We start from the raw sequence: 23333 nt of genomic DNA on the forward strand, positions 1-23333 counted from the left end.
GAATTGGGAAGTTCATATCTCTGGTTTTAAAGTCAACAGTCTCAAGTGAGGTCGTAACAGTCAGTTTGTGAGCACAGGGGTGATGGGTGAACAGGACTTGATGCGAGTAAGGACATGGACAGTAGAGTTTTGGAATTGCTCAAGTTTACAAAGGGCAGTAGGTGGGAGGCCGGCCAGGAGAACATTGGAATAGTCGAGTCTGGGGATAACAAAGTGATGGATGTGAGTTGCAGCAGCAAATGGGCTGAACAAGAGAAACACATAGGACGCATGTTGAAGGGCATTAGTGTAGAAATAAAGAACAGAAACTGTGATGGAAACAAAGACTACTTTTAATAATTAAAATATCTAAAGGAGGTGATTCCATTCTACGGTCAAAGTACCTCAGATTACAAGGTACTCTGCCAGTGGTGTGGTCTAAAAACATGTCACACAGATACACTGTAACAACAAAGAATCCGTTTGAATAGCCCAAGAATCATGTTTCCCTTCATGATTTTACCAGTGTAGTACTCACACAGTGACAGGACTGTAACCATCAGATCTTTTCACATACAGTATGGACATCCAGAATTCGATTTAGTTTCCACAATGTGGTTGAGAAGCCTGTCAATACTGACTGCCTCATCTCGCAAGTGAAGAGTGGTCACTCGGTTGAGTTACTGGAGGGCTGCTACAGAACAGCACCTCAAAGAAGCAAAGGGAAGAAAAATTATTTTTATTTTAAAGAAAAGACCCAACAAAGGGGGCGGTTGCAATGGGGGAGGCGGAAAAAGGATGTCACGACTGCAACTTTGTCCCGTGTCTAAATCCTCGATTCGCGCTCAGTTCTGCAGCTGAATTTTCAGGGACAAGTAACTACTTACCGCTACTGAAGTTGATGTTAATAAAAAATATTTTGGTGGGGGGGGGGGAATGTCATCAGCATTTACAACAAATTAGGGTCAAATTCTTTTAAATAACAGGTTATACTTAAAGAGCTAATGACCTTAATGAAGGAACTGGAATCCATTCTCCTCAGTGGACTGGCTTTATTAAGTACCAACAGCCAGATTTCCCCTTTAACTATACCATTACGCACAAGAATACTTACTTTGGGTATTGCTTTAGCAGCTCAAGTGCAGGCCCTAGGATTGGGGGTGGGACTGTTAATTTCCACTTGTATAAAAGAGTTTTTAAATGGTCCGGAGCACAGGATCATGTCACTGTGGCTGTGTCTCGCCTTGTGTCTGAAGGTGGCCCTCCTTCTGGGCTTGTTGCTGTTGCTCCTCCTGCATCCCTTTCAGCAGGTCTTGCAATTTCAGATCCAACACTGGGTCCCGCTTCGCTACTTCCTGGGGACCTCCACTCACAAAACTTGATATCTGAAAGTCGCAGCAGTTTATTGTGGCGGGTTAGAGACTGATGATGAACCAACAAGAATCAGCACAATTGCCCCTTGAAGGGCATCACTTATACAAGTAAGCAGTGAATGATTTAATCAAACTAAAAGAAGCTCAACATAAGCAAAGGGAATTTTCCCAACTAAATGGTAATGTTATCAGTGTCTATAAGGCACTGCACTCCTGGCCGTGCTCACTAGTCTTAAAAGATCTAGAGCATGCTGACAGACACTATGTGTTCACTCTCCAAGGCCACCTGGGCACCAAAAAATCCAAAGAGGTAGGCAGCCAGGGCAACCTCCACATCGACTATGAATGGATACTTCAGAACAAGGCAGTAATGCAATGGAGTGGAATAGTGTGTGAGGTAATAGTACACCTTGCACTTATATAGCACCCTTTAACATGGTAAAGCATCCCAGGGTGCTTCACAGGCACATAATCAGACAAAGTTTGACACTGAACAAGCTTTTAGTCACCTGTCGTAATATCTCCATATGTGGCTCAAAGAGGTAGGTTTTAAGGAGAGCCTTAAAGAAGAAAGGAGAGGTACATAGGCGGAGAGGATTAGGAAGGGAACTCCGGAGCTTAGACCTTGCTGCTGAAAGCATGGCTGCCAATGCTGCAACGATTAAAAAACTGGGCATGTGCAAGAGGCCTGAATTGGAGGAGCACAAAGAATTCGAAGGCTTTCAAGGCTGGAGGAGGTTAGAGGGATAGGGAGGGGCGAGGCTAAAGAGGGATTTGAACCCAAAGATGAGAATTTAAAAACTGAGGCATTGCCATTCCAGCCAACTAGTTTGTAACACATATAATACACAATTCATAGGAACTGGGGAGAATATGCAGAACTCTGGTAAACATACTTTCACTCCTAGGGTAGCAGCAAAGGCCCGACTGCCACAGCAGCTGAGACCAGCAGAGACCTCCTCCCTGGTCTCTGTGACTCAGTACCACAATCAGACATCAGAGGGAGCTAACTGATATTGCTACATCAAACTGATGGCACCATTAATATTTATTTTGACCTTGTTTGCATCAAGGGTTTGATCTCTTGCTCTTATTTGACTGAAAGAGGGAAAAAACAGCCTAAATAATCCACTGGGCAATATGTCCCACACTATGAGGTGCATTTGCCCCAAGCCAAGAGACAGCTTTATATTTTTGTTGCAAAATACTCCAGTGCAGTATCTATTGTAACTATTAGTGGAAAATTCCGATGCCTGGGCACAAGTCCTATTTCACCTCATCATAACTGGGCTCAGCTGAAGCTGGTCAAGGTGACTGAAGACATTCTCTCCTTCCCTCCCCACCACAACCAAGTACTAGCAGTCAAGCTTGTCCAGCTGTAAACAGACTGTTATACTTACTCCTGCTCCGCCTCTTCTTCGTAAAATGATTCCCTCGGCCAGGAGTGCCCTGCCGCTTGCCTCAAATAACTTCTCTTCATCGGTTTCACCTTGTGCCTCCAGATCTTGGTACTTTTCCACAAATCTAGAAACAGGCCGGACAATGAGTGAGCTCCCACCGTCACAGTTGTGCAAAAGTGCCACAGAAACATGGTCCTGTCCTCATGGCAGTCTCCACCTGAAGTCACCGTGTTGCAGCACAGCAAAGACTAACAACTTAAACCCACATTACACTGCTTCAGTGCATTGCTTCATAAATAACAGTCACCCCTTGGTTAATCTAATAACTCTTCCTACATCACAAACAAGAAATTCTGGAAATACTCAGCAGGACTGGCAGCGTCTGTGGAGAGAGAAGCAGAGTTAACGTTTCAGGTCAGTGACCCTTCACTAGAACTGGCAGCTATTCGAAACGTACAAGGTTTTAAGCAAGTAAAGTGGGGGTGGGGCAAAAGATAACAAAAGAAAAGGTGTTGATAGGACAAGGTCACAGAGAATAACTGACCAGGTCATGGAGCAAAGGCAAACGGTGTGTTAATGGTGTGCTGAAAGACAAAGCATTAGTACAGAGAGGGTGTTAATGGACAGAAAACTGAGCAGCCTGGCCCCAAGCACAAACATGAAAAAAACAGTGGGTAGGCACAGTAGAAACAAACTAAAATAAAATAAACATATAAAAAAGAAAAAAGAAAAAACTAAAAAATAAGCCCATCATGCTCTGAAATTATTGACCTCGATGTTCAGTCTGGCAGGCTGTAGTTTGCCTAATCGGTAAATGAGATGCTGTTCCTCGAGCTTGCGTTGATGTTCACTGGAACACTGCAGCAATCCCAGGACAGAGATGTGAGCATGAGAGCAGGGGGGAGTGTTGAAATGGAAAGCGACCAGAAGCTCAGGGTCATGCTTTCGGACTGAGCAGAGGTGTTCCGCAAAGCGGTCACCCAGTCTGCGTTTGGTCTCCCCAATGTAGAGGAGACCACATTGTGAGAACTCTTTCTACATGCTTGCTACACTTTTATGTCATATCAAGATATCTGGGTGAGCAGCCAAGTTCCACAGTGCAGCAGAACTGTGCTTTCTGCTGCTGGGGCCAGTTTTCCACTGGTCTGTTGTTCTGACCTGAGGAGCATCTCCTCTGTGCCCCACTCTTGGTTAGGTTCGTTGTTGGGTGCCAGTCTCCATGGGTCTGCTGGATCTCCGGGCATGAGGCCAGCTCCTGGTGTGAAGCTTCTGTGGATCTGTAACAGGGCTAGGTGACTGTGGGCTTGACGGTTTGTACCGAGGAGTGCCGTCCACAGCTGGCATCCAGGCGTCTACTTGGTTGCAATTCTCTAATGTAAAAGCCTTGAGAGTCACACAAATGGAGCTGTTTGCCACGACCAGAGGATATCCAAGAGCAGCCCGTTAGATTATTTATTGGGCACTGTGACAGTGCAACTATTTTAACTGATGGGGCTGGAGATAAGGGAGGTGGAAATATTAACAAGGATTTTCCTTACCGTTGGCATGTGGAGACGAAATTGGATCGTGTGAGGTCAAATGGTCTTGGCCCATTCCCATACACCTCGTAGAATTTCCTGCAATTAAAAGGGCCTCAGAGTGAAACGTTTGCATCCCAGCACAGCCTTACGTTTTAACAATCTGTCGCAGACAAGTCCCAGTCTACACAGGTAATTTTGTACACAGTGAGGTGCTTTTCTTTGTCAGTTGTTGTAGATTTTCTCCCTTCCCCATTGTTTAAGGCCTCCCAAATCGCAGCCTCACTTGCTGAAAATTGGGAAACCCTGCAGCATGGCTGTCTTCTGGGAAGGGTGGGCAGTGGTGGAACACAGATCTGAACCTGTACCCAGTCATTATATGATCTTAGCCCTCGTGCAGGAGGAGATTGTAAGTGGAAGTGTGATGCATCCCCATACTACAGGAGGTAGTAAGAGGATCGTCCCTGTTCTTCAAATACTGTGACTGGAACTCTTACATCCATCTGAACAGGCAGATAGGGCTTCAATTTAACGTCTCAACTGAAAGATGGCACATGGGACAATACAGTGCATCCTCAATACCGCATTGAAGTGTCAGGCTGATGTGGTCAAGTGCAAGCCACAATGTTCTGATCTGGAGGTGAACGAGCTAATGACAGATCCAAGCCAACACTGTACTCAGAAATAGCTCAAGGTAAAGCTGAGACAGATCCCGAGCGTGATTGCAGATATGGTACGTAACCTGTCAAATCACTGCAGAACAGAAGTAAAGGCAGCTGAATGCTGAATCATATTGTCAAATCAGTAGAGTATAAGCTAAAGAAGATAATGTTAAAACTGTACATTGCCCCAGTACCTCGGGCACTATATTCAATTTTGATTACTAAGGGAAACATTAACCAATTGACTCAGTGGAAAGAACAGTTGTGAAGTAGAAACAGAATTATGAAGCAGGACTGGAGACACTGAGGCTCCTTAGCTCCCAAGAGGAGAGGACCTCATAGATCTCATCTAGGTAGGTATAGCTCAGGTAAACCCAGACGTTACTCCAGGATAAGTCAGTGATGAAAGAGCACTTTGGGACTTCAGCCGGAACTAAGAATGATCAACACCAAGAACAGTCATTGGGTTGGTGAAAGGAAAAATAAGTTAGATTTACACCAGATCCGATTAAATGATGTGACTAAGTCATCAATCTCTTTTTGCATTGGTGAGCTTTCCTTTATCGCTAATTCTCTCATGATCTCAGTTGCTTGCTTCAGGGAGAAAACATTGAATGAGACACATCTAGAAGATCAGAACCACTGTTTCCATCTTTACAGACAGGAGGTGCTGGTAATGGTTCAGCTGTCACCACTTACAGCTCCACTAGACACATCTTTTGTTTCTGTATTTGTCCAATTACCACCCCACCTTTTCCCTTGCAACATCATCCCTCTGATCAATTAATCCCTCCTGTTTTCCAACCTATCACAGATCTTTCCTCTTATTCTTTCCACCCTTCCCCCTCTTTCCCTGCCTCTTTACGGCACAGTGGCGTAGGGGCGGCACAGTGGCGCAGTGGTTAGCACCGCAGCCTCACAGCTCCAGGGACCCGGGTTCGATTCTGGGTACTGCCTGTGTGGAGTTTGCAAGTTCTCCCTGTGTCTGCGTGGGTTTCCTCCGGGTGCTCCGGTTTCCTCCCACAAGCCAAAAGACTTGCAGGTTGGTAGGTAAATTGGCCATTATAAATTGTCACTAGTATAGGTAGGTGGTAGGGAAATATAGGGACAGGTGAGGATGTTTGGTAGGAATATGGGATTAGTGTAGGATTAGTATAAATGGGTGGTTGATGGTCGGCACAGACTCGGTGGGCCGAAGGGCCTGTTTCAGTGCTGTATCTCTAATCTCTAAAATATGTTACATCTCAAACATTTTTCAGCTCTGACAGAAGGTTTAACTCTGTTTCTCTTTCCACAGATAGTGCCTGACCTGTTGAGTATTTCCAGCATTTACTGTTTCTACATCTGAAACATTGCTGTCTCTAAAATGGCAAGCAGAACTTACGCTCGAATTGTGTCTTCCTGGTAAAAAATCTCCTGAACTGGGTCTTGCACTTTTCCAAACCTTTCCTTTGGTTTCTCGTAGACTGGCTCATGCTTTGGAGGGAAAACAGCGTAAACATCGTACCAGCACGGTTTCTCCGATTCTTTCATGACACCAGAACGCAACAAATCTCGGACCCTACATTTTAAACAACAGCAATGACATAATTAACGGACTTTTTGTCTTTGTCTACCATGACAAACCCAAAGTCTGAATTCTTATGAAATGGTGTCTTCAACCCTCATATAGAGGGCAGTCAGGAATGCAACTCAGATCAGAATGGCAGAACAGGCTCAAGGGGCTGAATGGCCTACTCCTGCTCCTCTATTCCTAATCTCACAATAATTCTGAGAAGGGCAAGGCTCAGTCAAGTACCAGAGGCAAAAGGAGCCAAAGTTGCTGGGGTTTCAGAGTTGTTTTTGCCCCTCTCCCCAAATGCTTTGGTTTGGCACAGAGAGTAAATATAGAGCAGGTCTATCAGCACCTGAAAAACAGAGGCAGGTTAACAATTCAGGTGTAGAACTTTTGAAATTCTCCACACAAGATATTAACCAATTTTCTTTGGTGTTAAATGTGCTTGGGAAGAGGACGAAATTGGCCAGCTTACATTTACTGACCACTGGTAGCTTGCTAGACCATTTCAGACCACTTCAGTGCAGGGCGAGAGTCAGGTTGTCCTCCCGGGTCAATATTAATGAATCAGTTGGGGCTATTTACGGAAAACTGGCTGCTTTCATTTTTTTTTTCAGGTGCTAGCTGGCAAATGACCAGATTTAGTAAATTCAGTATCACAACCAGTCACAGTGGGTTCATACCATACTCCTTCTAGATGCTGACTGACCTGCTGTTGCTTTCCAACATCTTCTGCTTTTATTTCACAGACTTCCAGCTTATTTTTAACCCATTAATGCATTCTGCCTGCTGTAATGTACATTAGTGGATTAAGTAATGGAGCATGTGTAACAAATAATTAGAAAGACTTACACTATTACTGCACTATTTATGACCTCAGGATGTCCCAATGCACTTCACAGCCAATGAAGTACTTTTAAAATGTAGTCACTGTTTTAATGTAGGAAGCATGACAGCCAATTTACGCACAGCAAGCTCCCACAAACACCAATATGATAATGACCTGATAATTTGTTTTAGCGATGCCCATTGAGGGATAAATATTGGCCTGGACACCAGGCAGAACATCTGTTCTTCTACACAGTTGTGCTGTGGGATCTTTTACGTCCACCTGAGGGGGCAGACGGGGTTCCCAGGTTAATGTCTCAACTGAAAGAGGGCACCTCGGACACTCCATCTGCTTGCGTGGAAGTAAAAGATCCCATGCTACTATTTTGAACAACGGGGGAAATTCACCAATATTTATCTCTCATTCAACATCACTAACACAGATTATCTGGTCATTATCACATTGCTGTCTGTGGGAGCTTGCTGTGCGCACGCTGGCTGCCGCATTTCCTACATTCCAACGGTGACCAATCTTCAAAAGTACTCCATTAACTGTAAAACACTTTGGGGACACCCTGAGGTCAGGAAAGGTGCTATCTAAATGCAACTCTTCCTTTTTTTTTTACTCCCACATCCCAGGAGGCTAACAGCAGTCTCCGATAGGGAGCTGAATCAAATAACTTTACACTAACCCAGGAGGAGGTAGTCATATAAGATCCTGGAAACGCTGCAAAAGCTGTGAACCTAATCAGCAGAACCAACAACATGACAACAGTGGCTACTCTTCACAAGTACTTCACTGGCTGTAAAGCACTGAGAAGTCCGGTGGTCTGAAAAGGCGCTATATAAATGCAAGTCTTTTTTTTTGCATTGAGATCAGCAACTAACAGGAGTGTGCTCAAGTCCCCTGGAGTGGGACTCGAACCCACAACCTCCTGACTCAGGAGGTCACACTTGGTCAGTCAATGGGCCTGTGAGGAGGATCTCCCATCACTGAGTTTATTCATTATTCCGCCATTACCTGGTGAAAATGCTGCCGAACTTCTCCAACCTGCTGCCGGCCATGCTCACAAAGAGGCTCTTCCCTCACCCTCAAACCCCCAGTTCCTCGCCCTCAGGCCCTCAGCAACACCGAGCCTGCTCCGCCGGAAACACTAACCACTCCTCCAGGCTCCCCAATCGAACCCGAGCCAGGCGCAATCCATCCACCGGCCACTCATCGATCAGCAACCAGTCCCCTCCCCACACACACACACACACAGGGAAATGCAGATGAGCTTGTTATCTTATATGTATCGGACCATGCATTACAGAACCTATATGCTATACATTATATTTCCCTGTTTGTTAAGTTTAACTTAGATGTATATTTTTTGGAATTATGTCAATGTATGACAGAAAAGACTTGCATTTGTATTTACCTCAGCACATCCAAAAGCTCTTTTACAGCCAATTAAGTACCTTATTGTAGTGTCGTCAATGTTGTAATTTAGGAAACACAGCAGCTAGTTTGCACACAGTAGGATCCATGGGAAACCCCTCGAACTGTATTGGGAAAATTTTGGGTGCTGTAAAATGTAAAAATGTATTCTTCTTTTGGGCCTCCTTATCTCGAGAGACAATGGGTAAGCGCCTGGAGGTGGTCAGTGGTTTGTGAAGCAACGCCTGGAGTGGCTATAAAGGCCAATTCTAGAGTGACGGGCTCTTCCACAGGTGCTGCAGAGAAATTTGTTTGTCGGGGCTGTTGCACAGTTGGCTCTCCCCTTGCGCCTCTGTCTTTTTTCCTGCCAACTACGAAGTCTCTTCGACTCGCCACATTTTAGCCCTGTCTTTATGGCTGCCCGCCAGCTCTGGCGAATGCTGGCAATTGACTCCCACGACTTCTGATCAATGTCACAGGATTTCATGTCGCGTTTGCAGACGTCTTTAAAGCGGAGACATGGACGGTCGGTGGGTCTGATACCAGTGGCGAGCTCGCTGTACAATGTGTTTTTGGGGATCCTGCCATCTTCCATGCGGCTCACATGGCCAAGCCATGTATATGGCATGAAAAATGAAATGGAAGCGTTGTGAGGCAACTTACTCCTGCATCGAAGGAAACTGACCTCCTTTGCACTGTTTGTAATTTTTGACTTGGTGCTGTTTAGAACTGTTTAGTCATGTATTTTTTTACAGATTTTTATGAATAAAGTATATTTTGGAAATTAAAAAAAGTAAGATCCCACAACATCTTTGAGGCTCCAGTTCAGTGGTGGGAAGCAATCAAGGAGAATATCAAGAGGTTCTTTATCCTCAAAGGTGTTCAGAGGACGACAGAGAGACAGAGGGAAATGTCCCAACTCCAGAAAAGTATGCAAAATCTGCTCCGGCTGCAGTCGATGGGGGTCGAGGTCAAGGAGGATCTCCATGAGCTGAAGAGCCAGCAGGCCCCCTCTCTTTGCCACAGAGGCCTCCAAGATCATCTTCCAGTCCAGAGTCCGCTCCATTGAGCAGGATGAGACGTGCTCGCGTTACTTCTTCCAAAAGGTACACAGAGAGAGCTCTGTTATCAGCAGCCTGAAGGGAGAGGATGGCTCGGTAACGTCTTCGCAGTCCGACATACTAGGGATCAGCACAGTGGCGCAGTGGTTAACACCGCAGCCTCACAGCTCCAGCGACCCGGGTTCAGTTCTGGGTACTGCCTATGTGGAGTTTGCAAGTTCTCCCTGTGTCTACATGGGTTTCCTCCGGGTGCTCCGGTTTCCTCCCACATGCCAAAGACTTGCAGGTTGATAGGTAAATTGGCCATTATAAATTGCCCCTAGTATAGGTAGGTGGTAGGGAAATATAGAGATAGATGGGGATGTGGTAGGAATATGGAATTAGTGTAGGATTAGTATAAATGGGTGGTTGATGGTCAGCACAGAGTAGGTGGGCCGAAGGGCCTGTTTAAGTGCTGTATCTCTAACTAATAAATCCTTTTATGCTGGGCTGTACGGTGCGAAGCCCATAGACAGTAGAGCCTCCCAGTCCTTCCTGTCACCTATCACAGAGATCTTAGATGACAGCATGAGGGAGAGACTGGACAAGCTGCTAACTCTGGACGAGCTGACAAAGGCTGTCAGGTCCTTCGAGACGAGTAAAACTCCCAGAAGCAATGGCTTACCGGCTCAGTTGTATTCGGCCCTGTGGGACTGGGTCGGCCCGGACCTGCTGGAAGTATATTTCAGACCGGCAGCATGTCAGAATCCATGAGGAAAGGCATCATCACCCTCATCTACAAGCGGAAGGGGGAGAGGGCAGAAATCAGAAATTGGCGGCCCATCTCGCTGCTTAGTATTGACTACAAGATTCTGTCCAAAGTCATAGCCAGTCGAGTCAAATCTGCTCTGGAGTTGGTGATTCACCCTGATCAGACCTGTACTGTACCCGGCAGGAAGATCTCTGATAGTCTCGCGCTACTCTGGGATACGATCGCCTATGTACTGGACACCTGCCTCATCAGCCTGGACCAGGAGAAGGCTTTTGACAGGATATCGCACACCTACATGATGGACGTGCTTTCCAAAATGGGGTTTGGGGAGGGAATCTGCAATTGGATCCAACTGCTCTACACAAACATCAGTAGCGCAGTCTCAATCAATAGGTGGGAATCAGAAAGTTTCCCGATCCAATCTGGAGTCAGACAGGGCTGTCCTCTCTCCCCTGTCTTGTTTGTTTGCTGTATTGAACCCTTTGCTGAGTCTATTAGGAAGGATGCGAGCATAAGAGGGGTGACAATCCCAGGCAGTGGAGGCACTCAGGTTAAAACCTCCCTGAACATGGACAACGTCACCATCTTCTGCTCGGACCCGCTGTCCGTTCGCTGACTGATGAGCATCTGCGACCAGTTCGAACTGGCCTCGGGAGCCAAAATTAACCACAGCAGGAGCGAGGCCATGTTCTTTGGGAACTGGGCTGACCGATCCTTTGTCCCCTTCACCGTCAGGTCAGATTACCTTAAGGTGCTGGGGAGATGGTTCGGAGGGGCTGGGGCGTGCACCAAAATCTGGAAGGAGCGAGTAGCCAGGGTACACCATAAACTGAGCACGTGGGAGCAGCGATCTCTCTCCACTGTGGGTAAGAACCTGGTCATCAGGTGCGTTGTTGCTGTACGTGGCGCAGGTCTGGCCCATACCCCACTGCTGCGCTGTGGCGGTCACCCAAGCCATTTTCTGCTTTATTTGGAGATCCAAAATGGACTGGGTCCAGAGGGACACGATGTTCAAATCTCTGGATAAGGGCGGGAAAAATGTACCCAACGTCGCCCTCATCCTGATGACCACCTTCGTGTGTTGCTGCATCAAGCTGTGCGTAGAGCTCCAGTACGCAAACACCAAGTGTCACTATGTGCTGAGGTTCTATCTGTCCCCGGTGTTGCGAAGGATGGGTCTGGTCACATTGCCGCGGAACGCTCCATCCAGTTGGACCGTGCAGTACCACCTATCCTTCGCGGAAAAGTTTCTGTGGGAAAACACCTTTGACCACCAATCCATCAGGCAATGGACTGCACGGAATGTCCTCAAGGCCCTGCGGGAAAAGGAGATGGTGAATCCTGTCGGATGGTTCCCCAAGCAGATTGCCAAAGTCATTTGTCAGAATGCCTCATCACCAGAACTTTCAAACAAGCACCAAGATGTAGCTTGGCTGGTGGTGAGAAGAGCCCTCCTCGTCAGATCCTTCCTGTACATGCAGAATCTCATCGCCTCTGCACACTGCCCTCGAGGTGACTGTGGTGGGGAAGAGACGGTTGCCCACCTCCTTCTGGAATGTGTCTTTGCAAAGCAGGTGTGGAAAGAGATGCAGTGTTTTTTCTCAAGGTTCATCCCAAGCAGCTCCGTAACACAGGCGTCTGTCCTCTACGGGCTCTTCCCAGGGACACACACCGAGATAAACATCAACTGCTGCTGAAGGACCATCAATTCGGTGAAAGATGCTCTTTGGTCTGCCTGAAACTTGCTGGTCTTCCAGTGCAAAGAGTTGTCCACGACCGTGTGTTGCAGACTGGCACATTCCAAGGTCCAGGATTACGTGCTGAGGGACGCACTAAAGCTTGGAGCAACCACTGTAAAGGCTCAATGGGGAAAGACCCCTGTGTAAGGTCCTCCTGCCATAGTGAACCGAGGGACTGGACCCATGGGAAACCCCTCGGGCTGTATACACCAAAATATGGTTTTGCCGTAAAATGTACATTGCATGTAAAATTGAATGGAAGGGTTGTGAGACAACTCACTTCTTTATTGAAGGAAACTGATTTCCTTTGCACTTTCTGGAATGTCAACTTGGAGCTGTTTTGAACTGTTTTGTAATTTTTTTTTTTACAGATTTTTATGAATAAAGTATATTTTTGGGAAAAAAGCAAGATCTCACAAACAGCAATGTCATAATGACCACATAATGACCTTGGAATGTGCCAGTGTGCAACACTCAGTCATCGACAGCTTTTTTTTATGCGTGACGTTGATCGAGGGATACATATATTGGACTGGACTCTTGGAGAACTCTCCTCTTCAGAATCACAGAATCACAGAATTGTTACAGCACAGAAGGAGGCCATTCGACCCATCGTGTCTGCACCAGCTCTCCAAATGAGCAATTCACTTAGTGCCATTCCCCCGCCTTCTCCCCGGAACCCTGCACATTCTTCCATTTCAGATAACAGTCTAATTCTCTTTTGAATGCTTCAATTGAACTTGCCTCCACTACACACTCAGGCAGTACATTCCAGACCTTACCCACTCGCTGTGTGAAAAAGTTTTTCCTCATGTCACTTTTGCTTCTCTTACCAATTACTTTAAATCTGTGCCCTCTCGTTCTTGATCCTTTCACGTCTGGGAACAGCTTTTCTCTATCTACTCTGTTCAGACCACTCATGATTTTGAATACCTCTATCAAATCACCTCTCGGCCTTCTCTTCTCCAAGGAAAAAGTCCTAACTTCTCCAATCTATATTCATAACTGACGTTCCTCATCCCTGGAACCATTCTCGTAAATCTTTTCTGTACTCTCTCCAATGCCCTCACATCCTTCTTCAAACACATTGCCTAGTACTGGACACAACACTCCAGGAAGAACTCCCCAGCTCTTCTTTGAAAAAGTGCCATGGCATCTTTTACATCCACCTGAAATGGCATACGGGCAGCTCAGTTTATGGTCTCACCTGAAAGACGGCAACACTGACAATGCAGCACTCCCTCAGTACTGCACTGGAGTGTCAGCCTTGATTTTATGCTCAAGTCTCTGGTCTTCACAATAGTGCAACAGGATCCTTTACATCTGCCTGAGAGAGCAGACAGGGCCTCAGTTTAACGTCGCATCTGAAAGATTGCGCCTCCGATAGTGCAACACTCCCTCAGTACTGCACTGGAGTGTCAGCCTGGACTTTTGTGCTCCAGTCCATGGAACTTGAACCTTCTGACTCAGACGTGAGAATGCTACCACCTAAACCACAGCTAACACTGTGACAATCTTTTCCCCCCAAAACAATACTTTATTCATAAAATTTGTAAACATACATAACAGTTCAAATTTGACATTACATAAAGTGCAATGCAGATCAGTATCTTTCAAGGCAGTATATGAGATGCCTCTCTACACTTGTCATTACAGGTTAGATTTACAATGTACATTGAGATTTCAGGTCAAACATTCTCCGGTGCATACAGCTAGGGGGTTTTACACAGTTTCCAGCCCCTCAGTTTCCTCAACCGAGGATTCCCCCCCACTGTTGTTGGCAGGGCCCTCAACCGTGTCCGGCCCATTTCCCGCACCTCTACCCCTCCCTCCCAGAACCGCGACAGGGTTCCCCTTGACCTCACTTTCCACCCCATCAGCCTCCATATCCAAAGGATCATCCTCCGCCATTTCCGCCACCTCCAGCGTGATGCCACTACCAAACGCATCTTCCCCTCCCTTCCCCTGTCAGCATTCCGAATGGATCGTTCCCTCCATGACACCCTGGTCCACTCCTCCATTACCCCCACCACCACATCCCCTTCCCATGGCACCTTCCCCTGCAATCGCAGGAGGTGTAATACCTGCCCATTTACCTCCTCTCTCCTCACTATCCCAGGCCCCAAACACTCCTTTCAGGTGAAGCAGCGATTTACTTGTACTTCTTTCAATGTAGTATACTGTATTTGCTGCTCACAATGTGGTCTCCTCTACACTGGGGAGACCAAACGCAGACTTCGTGACCGCTTTGTGGAACACCTCCGCTCTGTCCGCAAGCAGGACCCCAAGCTTCTGGTTGCTTGCCATTTCAACACTCCCCCCTGCTCTCATGCTCACATCTCTGTCCTGGGATTGCTGCAGTGTTCCAATGAACATCAATGCAAGCTTGAGGAACAGCATCTCATTTACCGATTAGGCACACTACACCCTGCCGGACTGAACATTGAATTCAATAATTTCAGAGCATGACGGGGCCCCATTTTACTTTTATTTCTAGTTCTTTTTTACTTTATTCTTTTTTAATATTTTTTTTGTGTTTATTTTATTTTATTTCATCTTAGTTATTCAGTTTGCTTACCCACTTTATTTCATGTTTGTACTTGCGGCTGTTCAATTTTCAGTCCGTTAACACCCTATCTGTACTAATGCTTTGTCTTTCAACACACCATTAACATATTGTTTGCCTTTGCTCCACGACCTTCTGGTCAGCTATTCTGTGACCTTGTCCTATCAATACCTTCTCCTTTGTTATCTATTGCCCCACCCCCGTTTTACTTGCTTATAACCTTTTACATTTCTAATATTTACCAGTTCTGAAGAAGGGTCACTGACCTGAAACGTTAACTCTGCTTCTCTCTCCACAGATGCAGCCAGACCTGCTGAGTATTTCCAGCATTTCTTGTTTTTACCTCAGTTCACCTTGGTGGGGGGACCTTTATACAGTGGTCTTTCCCCATTGAGCCTTTGCTGTGGCTGCCCCAAGCTTTAGCGCGTCCCTCATCACGTAGGCCTGGACCTTGGAATGTGCCAGTCTGCAACACTCGGTCGTCAACAGCTTTTTGTACTGGAAGACCAGCACGTTCCAGGCAGACCAAAGTGCGTCTTAACTTATATAATGTCATATATTTTTGCAATTACATCAATGTATGACAGAAAGATTTGCACTTATATTTCACAACCTCAGGATATCCCAAAGTGCTTTACAGCCGATGAAGTACTTTTTGAAGTGTAGTCACTGTTGTAATGTAGGAAACACAGCAACCCCAATTTGCACACATCAAGATCCCACAAACCGAAATGTCATCATGACCAGATTATCTCTTTTTTTCTGTGAAGTTGAATGAGGAATAAATATTGCCCAAGACATTTGGAGAGGACTCTCCTCCTCTTCTTCACAATGGAATCATTTACATCCACCTGACAGGGCAGACGAGGCCTCAGTTTAATGTTGCATCCAAAAGATAGCACCTCCAATAGTACAGCACTCCCTCAGTGCTGCACTGGAGTATCAGCTTTAATTTTTGTGCTCAAGTCCTGGAGTGGGACTTGAACCCATAACCTTCTGACTGAGAGGCAAGGACACTACCAATTAAACTGCAGCTGACACTGTGGCAAAAGATAATGATTCTAGCAAATGATTTAGTATCACTCAGAACTGCTCAGGAACTAGCAGTTCAGAACATTCTCCTGCCCCGCCCCCACACACACATTGGCCTCATGACAGTAGGGATAAGACTTTTTGTCAAATTGCAATACACGGGCTACACCCAAGCAGATATTGAAATTATTGGGATTTGATCTTGGAATCTCATATCTTGCCAAATCCTTCACTTTAATTATAATGCCAAATTTGCCAAGTCTCATTCATTTGAATAGAGGTCAAAGGTCATCATTTTGAAGTTAGCATTCAGCGTTTGCTGACAAAAATCTTAACACATTGGGTCCTCTTGCATGTTCTTCTACAAAGTCCTATTGCAAAAGGACTGCACCGTGCTCTTCCCCTCTGTCCCCATTAGGCAGGAGATCGCATGCTCTCAACTCTTCCTGGCCTGAACCAACCTGACCCCTTCAGCCACTGACCCCAGACCAACCTGACTTTGCGGCTGCTACTCAGCACCTCATCACACCCGACAGTGATTTAAAGTTTGCTGTCTCCACTGTGTTCGGTTTCGGATACTACATCTCAGGGCGGATATATGAGCCTTGGACTGGACGCAACACAGATTCACCAGAATGATACCAGGGCTAAAAGGGTTAAAATGTGAGGACAAGTTGCATAAATTGGTGGGCATTCCCTTGAGTATAGAAGATTAAACAGTGATCTAATTGAAGTGTTTAAGATGATTCAAAGATTTATTAACATAGACAAGGAGAAACTATTCCCTCTGCTGTAGAAGATGGGGGGAGGGGGGACAGCTGGGCAAGTGCAGAATAAGGGGGCATAAGCTCAAAATTAGAGCTAGGTTGTTCAAGGGTGATGTCAGGAAGAACTCCTTCACATAAAGGGTAGTGGAAATCTGGAACTCCCCCCGCCCCCCCCCCCCACCCCCAAAAAGCTGTCGAGACTCGGGGGTTGGGGGCGGTCAATTGAAAATTTCAAAACTGAGATAGGTTTTTACTCGACAAGGGGTATTAAGGGTTAGGGAACTTAGGCAGGTAAATGGAATTACGATACAAATCATTCATGATCTAATTGAATGACGGAACAGACTCGTGGGGCTAAATGGCCCACGTTTGCAAGGATCCTGTCCAATTGATATCAATATTCAAAGAATGGGATCCCAACCAGAGCACCAGCCATGGGGCGGTTTGTCAATAGGGAAAACATGGGATTTCCCCAAGTACCCTCGTGAATGGCTTCCATGATGCTTTATTATCAGCCACCCACACAACCTCCCCCAACCCACACCAACTCCTTTCTTGTCTGTGGCTCGAGGTCCAAAGGTTTTTATTGACATAACTCGCGTTAAGCACCTTAGGACGTTTTGCTACGTTCAATGCACTAAATGCAAACGGCTGTTGTTCAAAAATTCACGAGGGGGGTCACGAACCCTTTCAGGGGAGCCAGTACACCTGTGGCTCCAGCCAAGCTGCAGCAATGGAAAGCTAAGGTTAATGAGACCTACAAGAGCTAAACATGCAACAACCTTTAAAAGTGCTTGAAGAATTGTCAAAGGGTTTTAATCCAATGATCCTCGTCGCTTGCCCCACCCTAAAACCAGCCCCAGTTATAATATATAGTGTTATATTATGTTATATAAATAACCTATCCATCGACTCACTATGAATAACATCAAAGAGATCTGCTAACAGATTGTCAGCACACTGACAGCAGTATTGGCACAGAATTCAAGAGTTATGATTAAACACAATTTATTTCAATTTAAATAAATCATTAAATCAACGTCAACTTGGCAAAAAACTGATCTGAATCATTCCTGTCAAAATAGAGTAGCTTTAATAAAAATATATCAGCGTTGATTCCCTGAGTCCTATGGCAATTCAACAAACTAATAAAATAATCAACTGCATAAATATGTCAACCAGTATAACATCAAAGAATATATAGAGCATCAATTTCTCTATTAAATAAGTATCTTTCAGGAAATACGTTTTTATGCATTAGAACTGCTGGAGCTTCAGGGGACGTCGGCTAAGAACTTGAGAAAAGGGTTCTGCTGGAGGCTGTAGGAACTCTGCTGGGGATTTGGGAGGAGGGTTCTGCCTGAGACTCGGGGAGCTCTGCTGGAGGCTGTAGGAACTCTGCTGGGGATTTGGGAGGAGGGTTCTGCCTGAGACTCGGGGAGCTCTGCTGGAGGCTGTAGGAACTCTGCTGGGGATTTGGGAGGAGGGTTCTGCCCGAGACTCGGGGAGCTCTGCTGGAGGCTGTAGGAACTCTGCTGGGGATTTGATGGAGGGTTCTGCCCGAGACTCGGGGAGCTCTGCTGGAGACTGTAGGAACTCTGCTGGGGATTTGGGAGGAGGGTTCTGCCCGAGACTCGGGGAGCTCTGCTGGAGACTGTAGGAACTCTGCTGGGGATATGGGAGGAGGGTTCTGCTGGAGAGTAGAGGAGCTCTGCTGGAGGGTTTGCTGTCAAATTGAATTGGGGAGGGGATTAGTAATCAGATTTATGCTCTAAGACTGAAATAACCATTAACCCTATGTTTCCAGCTACTTTAATTCCCCAAAAAGAACAAGCCCCAATTGTAATATATACTGTTACACTGTGTGTAAATGATATAATCATCTGTGACTAACACCAGAGATTTACTAACAAGTTGTCAGAGCATTGACTGAATCCCTGAAGTTGTTACTGAGAAACTGAGGTCAAGGTCAAAAGGTCATAGTGCAGGACATTACCAATATTGGAATGAGATAGATGACATAATCTAAGTCTTTTTTTATTCAGCCATGGGATGTGAGCATCCCTGGCTAGGCCAGCATTTGTTGCCCATCCCTAATTGCCCTTGAGAAGGTGACAGTGAGCTGCCTTCTTGAACCACTGCAGTCCATGTTGCGTTGGTACACCCACATGTTGTTTGGAAGAGAGTTCCAGATTTTTGACCCAGCGACAGTGAAGGAATGGCAATACATGTCAGGATGGTGTGTGACCTGGAGGGGAACTTGCAGGTGGTGCTGTTCCCATGCATCTGCTGCCCTTGTCCTTCTAGGTGGTAGAGGTCATGGGTTTGGAAGGTGCTGTCGAAGGAGCCATCGCGAGTTGAACTCCACCAGGTAAAGCCTGTAGTTCTGGTCCCTCTTGACTGTTGCAAATAGGCCATGTGTAGCCTCAATCTGTCATAGTCTTAATGGGAAAACAATACTCATGACTTTTTCTAAGATATCTAGCTAATCCTGTACAGGCTCAAAATGTATTACATGATACATTGCAACCACTGAGCAATACCTTTGAAAATAATTTTGATTTTATATAATCGAAGTTGCTGTAATGTTACTTATCAGAAGCCAGACTCTGGAGCGCCATTATAATGCCCATCTGACAACTTATCTTGTTCCGATAAGGCCCTTGTTCAGGTATTGTTTGGGGAAAATGGGTTTAATTGCCAATTGGTGAGGGAACGTTGGGTCAGTTGGAATTTAATTGTCAATTGGTGAGGGAACGTTGGGTCAGTTGGAATTTAATTGTCAATTGGTGAGGGAACATTGGATCAGTTGGAATTTAATTGTCAATTGGTGAGGGAACGTTGGGTCAGTTGGAATTTAATTGTCAATTGGTGAGGGAACGTTGGGTCAGTTGGAGTTTAATTGCCTTTTGGTGAGGGAATGTTGGGTCAGTTGGAGTTTAATTGTCAATTGGTGAGGGAACGTTGGGTCAGTTGGAGTTAATTGCCTTTTGGTGAGGGCTGGTTGCAGATTGTCGTCTGCTTGTAAATTTCCAGCTGCATGTCAAAATAAAACAACGCATCATGCCTTTCATTTTACTTTTGTAAATACTTTGAAGTGAGAGGTCGGAGTGGGAGGTGATGCTCTTGAAACTCTGTCTGTAATGTTTGTCCCCCATGTCATGCTGTAGGCTTGAGGAAAGATACAATACTTGCTTCTTACCACTCTGAGAAGGGTGGAGATATTGGACCAATGCGACAGCCCATTAACAGCACCAGCACAGACATTTTTTATTCTATTGAAATTTAATACAAATAAAGGATATTGCCCGGGCTGGAGCATTTCAGCTATGAAGAGAGACTGGATAGGCTCGGGTTGTTTTCGTTAGAGCAGAGAAGGCTGAGGGGAGACCTGATAGAGGTATGCAAAATTATGAGGGGCATAGATAGGAAGAAACATTTTCCCTTAGCGGAGGCGTCAATAACCAGGGGGATAGATTTTAGGTAAGGGGTAGGAGGTTCAGAAGGGATTTGAGGAAAACAGTTTTCGCCCAGAGGGTGGTTGGAATCTGGAGCACACTGCCTGAAGAGGTGGTAGAGGCAGGAACCCTCACAACATTTAAGAAGTATTTAGATGAGCACTTGAAACACCATAGCATACAAGGCTACGGGCCAAGTGCTGAAAAATGGGATTAGAATAGTTAGGTGCTTGATGGCCGGCACAGATACGATGGGCCGGTTTCCTTGCTGTATAACTCTATGACTTCTCCAGTGGCAATGTTATCATCTCTGGAACACTGAAGAAACTCAACAGTATCGATTCTCAAAATTACACTGAATTGGATCTCTGAGCAATCAGTCTCAGTCACAGCTAGCATTGCCAACCCTTCAGGAATTGAAATTAGTGTGGCGGATACACACTGGCATGGACCTGTTGGGTTGAATGCCCTGTTTCTTTGCTTGTGTGTAATTAGTGAATGGCAAAAGGACCAGAGGCATCGTGACGAAAAACTTTTTTATGCAGTGAGTGGTTAGGATCTGGAATGCACTGCCTGAGAGTGTGGTGGAGGCAGATTAATTCGTGGCTTTCAAAAGAGGATCGGATAATTATCTAAAGAGGAAAGATTTGCAAGGCTATGGGGAAAGGGCGGATTAGCTGAGTTGCTCATAGAGAGCTGGCATGAACTCAACAGGACAAATGGCCTCCTGCTATGCTGTAACCATTCTATTATTCTAGTCTCTGGGACACTTCTACAAGAGACACAGGTTGAAAAATCATAGGAACATTAAATAAAATTGTGTTGTTTTGATTTATTAAGATTCCCTGACCTACTGCCGGCAGTGCCACGTAAGATCGACTAGTAATTAAAAATACTTACTTGGCCCCAAAAGATGTACAAGCAGGACCCTCCAAAGCAAAGTTTCCCCACAGGGACGCCTCAGCTGAAAACAAGCCACGTCTCAGCACTGGATTCAAATCACTCCCATGATGTCGAATTTATGAATCAGGCAACATTTTCCAGTTAGGAGCTTTCAGTGCTCAGTACACATAACATCCTTCACATATTAAAAACTCTGAATATACTTCATGTCTAACAAAGTGTTACATTCAGATTTGGCTAGTCAGATGGATTAAATGAGCTGAGGTAGAAATGGCCCATTTTTAAAAACAAATATATTATATATACATATACATTTATAATATAAGCAGTCTACAGAAATCTTGATCCAGATGTAGTTTTTTCCAACTGATGAACGTTCACTGGGGTTTAACCAGATATATCATTTTCAGGGCCATTGATTTACAGTGACTGAATAAGTCAAATTGCATTTTCACTACACAGGATATTTTTAGAGACTACATTCTCTACTAGGGCTCATTTTTCTGTGCAGAAAGCAGTGCCTTTACCGACAAAAGGTAACAGGGGTGCTGTTCCCATAATACTGAGAGACTGTCTGCCCTGGCTGGATAGACTAGAACTAAGGGCACAGTCTCAGGATTACAGGACTGAGATGAGGAGAAATTTCTTGTGAGTTGTGAATCTTTGAAATTCTATATCCCAGACATCTGTGGATGCACAGTTCTCGAGTATATTCAAGGCTGAGATCGATAGATTTTTGGACACTAAAGGAATCCAGCAGGAAAGTGGAGTTGAGGTAGAACAGCTATGATTTTATTGAATGGCGGCACAGGCTCAAGGGGCGTTTTGGCCGACTCCTGCTCCTATTTCGTGTTCTTATAATTTTCTTTTCTTTTTTTGGGCCTCCTTATCTCGAGAGACAATGGATACGCGCCTGGAGGTGGTCAGTGGTTTGTGAAGCAGCGCCTGGAGTGGCTATAAAGGCCAATTCTAGAGTGACAGGCTCTTCCACAGGTGCTGCAGAGAAATTTGTTTGTCGGGGCTGTTGCACAGTTGGCTCTCCCCTTGCGCCTCTGTCTTTTTTCCTGCCAACTTCTTCGACTCGCCACATTTTAGCCCTGTCTTTATGGCTGCCCGCCAGCTCTGGCGAACGCTGGCAACTGACTCCCACGACTTGTGATCAATGTCACAGGATTTCATGTCGCGTTTGCAGACGTCTTTAAAGCGGAGACGTGGACGGCCGGTGGGTCCGATACCAGTGGCGAGCTCGCTGTACAATGTGTCTTTGGGGATCCTGCCATCTTCCATGCGGCTCACATGGCCAAGCCATCTCAAGCGCCGCTGACTCAGTAGTGTGTACAAGCTGGGGATGTTGGCCACCTCGAGGACTTCTGTGTTGGAGATACGGTCCTGCCAACTGATGCCAAGTATTCTCCGGAGGCAGCGAAGATGGAATGAATTGAGACGTCGCTCTTGGCTGGCATACGTTGTCCAGGCCTCGCTGCCATAGAGCAAGGTACTGAGGACACAGGCTTGATACACTCGGACTTTTGTGATTTTTGTAATTACAGAATTACAATAATCTGTTTCCGTTAAATGGAATTCTGTGATTTTGCCAGTGTTCTGAATCAGCCCATTTTTCTGTGATGACTACAAACTGGAAGCCTTGATCATTTTCATGGCACTCAGTACAATATCCACAAACCTCTGCTGCATCAGGGACAAAACGGAATACTTAATTCAGGAAAACAACCATGTCGTACACAACTGCGTTATTGCTGCACTGTCACATTGAATGAAAGAAAACCACATGTCACTTCAGTTCCAATCATGGGTACAAACGTCGAAATCCAGTTGTCTGCACAGTTCTGGCTGAGGACGCAGATCAAGCGACTTGTGCAACAGGAACAAAATTAATATAAAGCATCATTTATTTAACTTTAATCCACACAAAAAATCCACAATCTTTAATCTGTCATAACAGGCTTTTATTTTAAATGACTGCCTCAGATAACCATTGCTGATCACTTCCTTCCATAACATTTGTAGGGAGTGAGAGCATTTTATTCACCACTGACAACTGCGTCAACTACTTTAAAACTGTAAAAAGACTTCCATTTATCAGCATCTAATTGCAACTCAAAACATGTCAAACTACTTCACTAACAATGAAGCATGTTGAAGCGCAGTGATTTGTTATGTAACCAAATGCACAGTGCAGCCCCATCTGTCCAGGATTGAACCCGTTCTAAAAAATAAACGCTGCTCTCAATCGCTGAATGTTTTACTTTGTTGCCCTCATCAATGGTTGAATGACATCTATTGTATTGTACGGAAACAGGC

At 45.5% G+C, this 23333-nt stretch overlaps 1 protein-coding gene across 2 annotated transcripts; it reads right to left on the reverse strand.

Moving 5' to 3' along the window:
• Positions 1-314: 314 nt before the first annotated feature.
• Positions 315-8486, reverse strand: mrps23 (mitochondrial ribosomal protein S23). 2 transcript variants are annotated; one of them, XM_068010613.1, is made up of 5 exons: positions 8336-8486; positions 6316-6492; positions 4291-4368; positions 2753-2876; positions 315-1364 (listed from the first exon to the last, which is right to left on the reverse strand). In XM_068010613.1, the coding sequence occupies exons 1-5, from the start codon at positions 8377-8379 to the stop codon at positions 1203-1205; spliced, it is 585 nt and encodes a 194-aa protein (XP_067866714.1). In that variant the 5' UTR covers positions 8380-8486; the 3' UTR covers positions 315-1202. The 2 variants fall into 2 exon arrangements, with proteins under 2 accessions (XP_067866714.1, XP_067866715.1); XM_068010614.1 differs by lacking the exon at positions 4291-4368.
• Positions 8487-23333: the final 14847 nt, after the last annotated feature.

The sequence above is a fragment of the Heterodontus francisci genome, chromosome 30 (genome assembly GCF_036365525.1).
Source record: "Heterodontus francisci isolate sHetFra1 chromosome 30, sHetFra1.hap1, whole genome shotgun sequence".
Classification (NCBI taxonomy): Eukaryota; Metazoa; Chordata; class Chondrichthyes; order Heterodontiformes; family Heterodontidae; genus Heterodontus; species Heterodontus francisci.